Source organism: Otolemur garnettii, unplaced genomic scaffold, assembly GCF_000181295.1.
Source record: "Otolemur garnettii isolate 467f Iridium unplaced genomic scaffold, OtoGar3 scaffold00104, whole genome shotgun sequence".
Classification (NCBI taxonomy): domain Eukaryota; kingdom Metazoa; phylum Chordata; class Mammalia; order Primates; family Galagidae; genus Otolemur; species Otolemur garnettii.
In genome coordinates this window covers 2,318,373-2,325,096 of record NW_003852499.1, presented here as the reverse complement: position 1 = coordinate 2,325,096, position 6,724 = coordinate 2,318,373, and the positions used below count along the sequence as shown (strand labels likewise).

Sequence of the window (6,724 nt, the reverse complement as noted above, 5' to 3'; positions counted from 1 at the left end):
AGTCTCCTGCCTCCGCCTCCCAAGTAGCTGGGACCACAGGCATCCGCCACAACGCCTGGCTATTGTTTGGTTGCAGCCATCATTGTTGTTTGGCGGGCCCAGGCTGGACTCGAATCTGCCACCTTAGGTGTATGTGGCTGGCGCCTTAGCCACTTGAGCCATAGGCGCTGAGCCTTTTTTGCAGTTTTTGACTGGGGCTGGGTTTGAACCCTGCCATCTCCAGCATATGGGGCCAGTGCCCCACTCACTGAGCCACAGGCACCGCCCTATATATAATTTTTAATAGACACTTTTCTTTTCAGTAGCCTCCTCAGGGCTGGCATTTTTTTTTCTTCTTTGATACAGTGTCTCACTTTGTCGCTCTCAGTAGAGTGACATGGTATCAGAACTCTTGGGCTCAAGCAATTCTCTTGCCTCAGCCTCCTGAGTAGCTGGGACTACAGGCACCTGCCACAACGCCCGGCTATTTTTAGAGATGGAGGTCTTGCTCTGGCTCAGGCTGGTCTCAAACTTGTGAGCTCAGGGCAATTCACCTGCGTAGGCCTCCCAGAGTGCTAAGATTACAGTCATGAGCCACCGCACCTGGCCAGGGCTGGCATTTTTCAGTCAAAGCCTCCCACCCCACTCTGCAGGCCCCACTTGAAGGCCTTGACTCTCTGTGAGGCCCAGGCAGTAGATCCCAAAGACCTGGGGGACTGCAGCTAGAGGTGAGGTGATTGGAGGAGGCACCTGTGAGGTGCCTGAAATCCAGCTGGTAAATAGAACCCTGGGTCTCTGGATCACTGAAAGCAATGGCACTTCACTCCCTTTTTAAGCACTAGCCCTTCCTGTTCTCTTTTAGCAGAGACCCCTCACCACCACCATCCCCACCACCGTCACTGTCCCAGGCTTCCCTCACTTTCCTCTTTCAGATCCTCATCCAGTCAGGCTCACAATTCTTGGGGAGCTACTAGAAAATAAATTCTAGTAGTGACTCAGAGTCAGAATTCAAGGGACAGGGCCATAAGAATGAGAAGAAGGAATATTTCCTCCTCCTGTCTTGACAAAAGGCATAAGCAAAAAAACTGTTAGAGTTGATAATGGTCTTTGATGTGATCCCTTTTCTGCACCCCTCTTCCACCTGTCAGGGTTCCACTCCCTGGATCCCCACAAACATGCTGCCCTAAGCCCTACCATGCGCCTATGCAAACCTGTCCCACATCCTGTGTTGCTGCCTTCCTCCAAGCCACCTATGAGTCCAGCCCAGCCCGTGCTCCTAATACCACCTTCCTCATATAACTGATTTGCAGCCACCCAGCACCTGATTCCTATACCTGAGTAAAATTGATATTTTAAAGGCAAAGGATTCTGTATCAAGTAACTCCCTAGTAAAGATAAAATCATACCAGGGATCATAGCAACACTACTCCTAGTTGCTAAAAACTGGAAACTACCCAAATGCCCAATAATAGTAAAATGGATTCATAAACTGTAGTATATTCACACAATGGGATACCGTACAGCCATAGAATGAACAACCTGTGATTACAGCCAATAATACAGATGAAATTCACCTTGATTACAGTCAATAATATGGACTAAAAGAAACCAGGCAGAAGTGTGAGTACATACAATGATTCCATCTCGATAGTACAAGAATAGACAAAGATAATTTTTGGTGTTAGGAAGTAAAAAAAGTGGATACTCTTGCAGGGAGAGGGTCTAGGAGGGTCTTGCTTATCATCTTCTGTTTCTTGATCTGGTGCTGGTTACACTTGTGAGTCCAATTTGTATGAATTCTCAAGCTAACACTTATGACATGTGTACCTCTCTATAAGTATATTGCACTTCAATAAATAGTTATTAAAGTATCAGTGAGTGCAAGAAAAAACTATGTAAGCTCTTTCTATTTTTCATAGTCTATATTTCTGATTCCATGAATCTTCTGAACTTCTTCTTTAATAACAATGATAAGACAGTTGCCTGGGAGAGAGGGTATGGGAAGGGAAGCATGTCCCTAGAGGTGGGCCTGGGATAGGGTTTGGGGAATTGAGTAGTAAACCTCGAAGGTCTCTTAAGTTCTGACAATCCTGTGCTCCTCTGGCCCCCCTCTTTCCCCAGGTCTTCTCATTCGAAACTGTACCATCACTGCCAATGCTGAGTGTGCCTGTCCCAATGGCTGGCAGTGCAGAGACAAAGAGTGCACTGAGTGTGATCCTCCTCCAGGCCCCCAGCTGACCACTTGGCCATCTCAGGCCCTGGACACATACCCTCAACCCACCCACTTACCTTATGCCAAAAGTAAGTTCTTTTTTTTTTTGGCCAGGGCTGGGTTTGAACCTGCCACCTGCAGCATATGGGGCCAGCACCTTATTCCTTTGAGCCACAGGTGCTGCCCCTGCCAAAAGTTAGTTCTAGGCAACCTTCTATCTAATCATTTAGGGTAGGGGTGACAACCCAGCCAGCACTCCCCACTACCACTCCCACCCTCAGATAAGGTCAGCCATTTCTGCCTTTCCATCTCATCCAGCCTGCTCCAACCTTCAGACCAGCATTCTCTTAGAATGCTGCTATTTCCTTCTGTCTCTGTTTTTCCAGAGAAGCCAGAGGCCAGGACTTCAGCTGACTTCAGGCATCTGCCTGTCCCTGCTCCCTCCACCCACTGGCCACGTGAGTTTTCTCCCTAATCCCCACCCCAGAGAGAATGCACTCAGGAGATGCCAGAAGGGAAGCCAGCCAGAACACTCCTAGGAGTAGGGGTGAGAAGAGGGAGAGCAGAGTCTAGCTATCAGGAGAGGACTTGGTCCAATGGTGGCGGAGGGTGAAGAAGGTGGGGAAAAGGAGAGTGGCAAGGATAACAGGAGGGTGGGGCTGAGGGAACTGGGGGCTAAACCCTCTCCTAAACCCCTTTGTGGTCCTTCCTATCACAGCCCATAGATCTCTGTGCAGCCCAGCGTGTATCCGCATCGTTATGATCCTCGCTGGAATGTTTCTTGCTTTCATCCTGGGTGGAGCCCTCTTCCTCCATCAGCAAAGAAAATATGGATCAAGTAAGAGACAGTCCTGTGCTGGCACCATAGCCCAACTTCTCAGCCCTGCTGCTTGTTGCTGGGACCGCACCAAAAGCCCCCCAGCTCTGCCTTCACCAACCCTGGTCCTACTCTGGCACTGTCCTAGCTGGCGCCCACCTGACAGCCCTCCCCCAAGTTTACCCTCTTCAGCTCATCTCTTTTTCCCTTCACTCCTTCCACCTCTGCTGGCCAACACTCATCAGATTCTCCTCCTCCAGACAAAGGAGAAAGTCTAGAGGAGCCAGCAGAGCCTTGTCAGTACAGCTGTCCCAGGGAGGAAGAGGGCTGCGCCATCCCCATTCAGGAGGATTACCGAAAACCAGAGCCTGCTTCCTGCCCCTGAGCCAGAGCCAGGTGCAGAGGCATCCTCACTGCTATGGAGCCTGGGCCCCGGTCCACCCCACCAGCCTTCAGGAGGGAGAGACCTGGCAGCCTCACCAGCAGTCCAGTCCTGTGGACAGACTTGACAGAGTGCCTTTTTGGAGACTGACAGGGACAAGAACAAATAGGAATGAGGTGGAGGGTGGGAAGTAGGAGCCCTGGGTGTGCACGTGTTTGTACGCTGCAGGAGGCCCTGGGCTGCTGTGTAAACACACTTCCTGCTACGAAAGTCCTACATGCTATTATCGCTGACCTACAAAATCAACAAAATAAAGTGACAGAGGACCACTCAGCAGCTTCATCTCTGAAATTCCAGTCTCTATCTCCCAGGTCAGAGGTCAGGGTTAGAGGGAGGAGTTTCCTCCAGTACAGATGGGGGGGGCTGTCTGAACATGGGGGCCAGGTGGGTGTGGCAGCAACTGTAAAGGGGGGAAAGGGCTCCAGACTACCCTGCCGGGTGTCTGGCTTCTGACCCATCTTCCTCCTCCAGCCTTCCAGCTTTCCCACACTTACATTTTCACTTTATTGGAAGTCTTGGGGAGGAAGTGGGTGCAGTAAAGTCAGATCCTGAAATCACCTGGGGATTTTGGGGGGTGAGGCAAGTGGAGAAAAAGGAAAACGAGCAGCACTCTGGAGCTGCTACAAATGGCTTTACTGGGAGGGGAAGGCAACCACAGTGACACTTCCTCTAAGTGAAAGTGAAAGAGAAGTTGCCGGGCTGTGGAGAAGAAGGGAAAGAACCCCACAGGCTGTTGGCCAGTGCAGAGTCCCCTCTTCTCCAGCCTGGGCTTGCAAGCTGGGTGGGATTGTGGAGAAGGGCAGTACAGGAGGAGGGGCCAAGAGCAGCCCCCATGGGCACGGAGGCGGGGTGGTGCCTGCTGCTCTGTTTGGCTCTGTCTACGGCAGCAGAAACTGGTGAGTCGAGTCGAGTTGGTGAGTGGGGGAAAGCTGGCTGGGGACAGGTGTGGGGGTAGTGAAGCCCCAGGAAGCTACCCTCCCTAGACATTTGAGAAGGGCAAAGGGGCCTAGGATGACTTCCAATTTCCTCTGTGCCCAAGAGAGCACAGCAGGAACCAATGTGTGTGGGGAATGGATCTGGCCTGGGAGCCATTGTCCTACTACAGAGAGCATAGGACTGGGAGCTTACATTTCAGAAGAGGAAGGGATTCCCCAGGCTGAGAAATCACTTGGGACGTGGGGGAGGGGAAGGCTACCTGTAAGGCAGAGAGCAGGGCAGATGGGTTGGGCTGGGGGGAAGTTAGAGAAAATGGTGGTCAATGCCCCCGGCAAGAGCAAGTGTCCAGTGTCCTCTCCCCTTGGCAGTATTTGCTCATTTGTGTTTTTTTTTTTTTCCTAAGAATTCCTTTGACTGAAAAATATAGTTATTCATTCAACAGTTGAAAGTAAGGCCAGGTGTAGTGGCTCATGCCTATAATCCCAGCGCTGTGGGAGGCCAAGGCAGGTGGACTGCCTGACCCCAGGAGTTTGAGACCAGCCTTAGCAAGAGCAAAACCCGGTCTCAACTAAAAGTAGAAAACCAGCCAGGTGTGGTGGGTGCCTGTAGTTCCAGCTCTTCAGAAGGCTGAGACAGGAGGATCACTTGAGGCCAAGTGTTTGAGGTTGCTGTGAGTTATGAGCCACGGCACTCTACCTAGGGAGACAAATTACTACGCTACCTCAACCCCCGCCCCCCCCCCACAGTTGGAAATAAAAGGATAAACCCTTCTGAGCAAGGCAAATCCAAAGACTTTAAATAATCCACACTGACAAATATTTGACTGGAGCAGCAGGTGCTCCCAGAAAGCTGGTTAGAGGGATGGTAGGAGAAGAGAGGGACACACAAACAGCCAGGAACCTGGAGGACGCATTTTATCCCCGAGTGACTCCACAGCTTGGCAGAGGGGAAGCGAGTATGGAGTAGCTTCTGGACAGTGGTGCTCACCCAGGCTTCTGCCTACAGAGCCCAGTGCAGCAGCAGGGCAGTGGCGGCCAGTGGACGTGGTCTTGGACTGCTTCCTAGTGGAGGAAAGTGGGCACCGCGGCACTCTTGTGCGCAGTGAGAACAGGGTGAAGGCCTTGCTCGTGCTGCAGCAGGTGCCAGTGCTGGATGATGGCTCCCTGGAAGACTTCACCGATTTCCAAGGGGGTGCACTGGTCCGAGATGACCCACCAACTGTTATCTTCGAGGCCTCAGGTAAAAACTATCCACCTTGTGTCCTTAGTCATTCTGGGCTCCTTCCACCAGGACAGCTCAGTTCCCAATTATACCCACCCACACCTGCTTCCTGGTATCCTCACTCCATCTCACCCTCCATGTGCCCCCTTCTCCCCAGTGGACCTGATCCAGATTCCTGAGGCCAAGGCCCTGCTCCATGCTGACTGCGGCGGGAAGGAGGTGACCTGTGAGATCTCCCGCTACTTTCCCCAGGCCAAGGAGGCCAAAGCTGAGACAGCAGCTTGGTTCATGGCCAACATGCAGGTCTCAGAAGGGGGACCTAGTGTCTCTGTGGTGATGAAGATCCTCAGGGACACAGACCGCGGGGCTACCTGGCACCCCACACTGAGCCTGCCCCTGACCCACCAGGGAACAGTGCAGACTGCCGGTAAGAAAATAAATAGCAAGGAGCAGAAAGGAAATTTTGTTTTTTACAGGGGTGAGAGATGGGGAGGTAGGAAAAGGGAACAAATCCACCTCCATTCCCCATATCCTGTAGGCCGTGGTCTTTTCTTAAAAACCCCTAGGTCCAAAAGAGAAGATACTCAGATGCCCTTACCTGAAGGTCCAAACACAAAGACAACCTGGGTATTATCTCCAAAATGGAGATCAGTTTTCATCTTGCTGGGTTGTCTGAGGAAACAAGACACATAACGCTATTTTGTTCATGCACGCTGTCCACTGTAGTCTTGTTGAGCCAGTTACTGGTTTTATCCCAGTGAAAAAGCTAACCTGGGGTAGTGCTTCAACATAATCAGAGCAAAGCACTAGGACGCAGGATTTGCTTATGATTTCTTATAAGTAAAACTGGTCCTCACCTCTCTACCTCAGCACATGCTTAAGGGCATAAGAAATTAAGAACATGATAAAGGTTTCTCCAGAGTCCACTAATCCAGTATTGTGCCTCCAAAAAGAGACAACCAAATGCAGAGACGATCAGGAGGCTCCCCTCCTGTACTTGGAAAGCCCCAGAACAGTCTCATCTTCCTGTGATCCAACTTAAATATATCCTGCCCCATTGGAAAAGAAGAGGCCTCCTGTCTATCCAGAGTCTACCGTACTCCTGGCATGGTTAGGT

The 6,724-nt window shown here is 51.2% G+C and overlaps 2 protein-coding genes across 3 annotated transcripts in view; both read left to right on the top strand.

Moving 5' to 3' along the window:
* The window catches only part of CD27 (CD27 molecule), an 8,303-nt gene extending 2,855 nt beyond the window's left edge, over window positions 1-5,448 (top strand). The window contains exons 3-7 of the mRNA XM_003796477.3: window positions 2,101-2,280; window positions 2,578-2,649; window positions 2,910-3,029; window positions 3,269-3,761; window positions 5,392-5,448. Of these exons, the coding sequence (XP_003796525.1) occupies window positions 2,101-2,280; window positions 2,578-2,649; window positions 2,910-3,029; window positions 3,269-3,393 (497 nt within the window). The 3' untranslated portion in view covers window positions 3,394-3,761; window positions 5,392-5,448. The remainder of the gene's footprint in view (window positions 1-2,100; window positions 2,281-2,577; window positions 2,650-2,909; window positions 3,030-3,268; window positions 3,762-5,391) is intronic.
* Window positions 4,165-6,724, top strand: part of TAPBPL (TAP binding protein like) — a 10,473-nt gene continuing 7,913 nt past the window's right edge. For both annotated transcript variants that reach the window (XM_003796476.3, XM_012809369.2), the window contains exons 1-3: window positions 4,165-4,346; window positions 5,392-5,625; window positions 5,765-6,034. In XM_003796476.3, coding sequence (XP_003796524.2) covers window positions 4,283-4,346; window positions 5,392-5,625; window positions 5,765-6,034 — 568 coding nt within the window. In that variant the 5' untranslated portion in view covers window positions 4,165-4,282. The remainder of the gene's footprint in view (window positions 4,347-5,391; window positions 5,626-5,764; window positions 6,035-6,724) is intronic.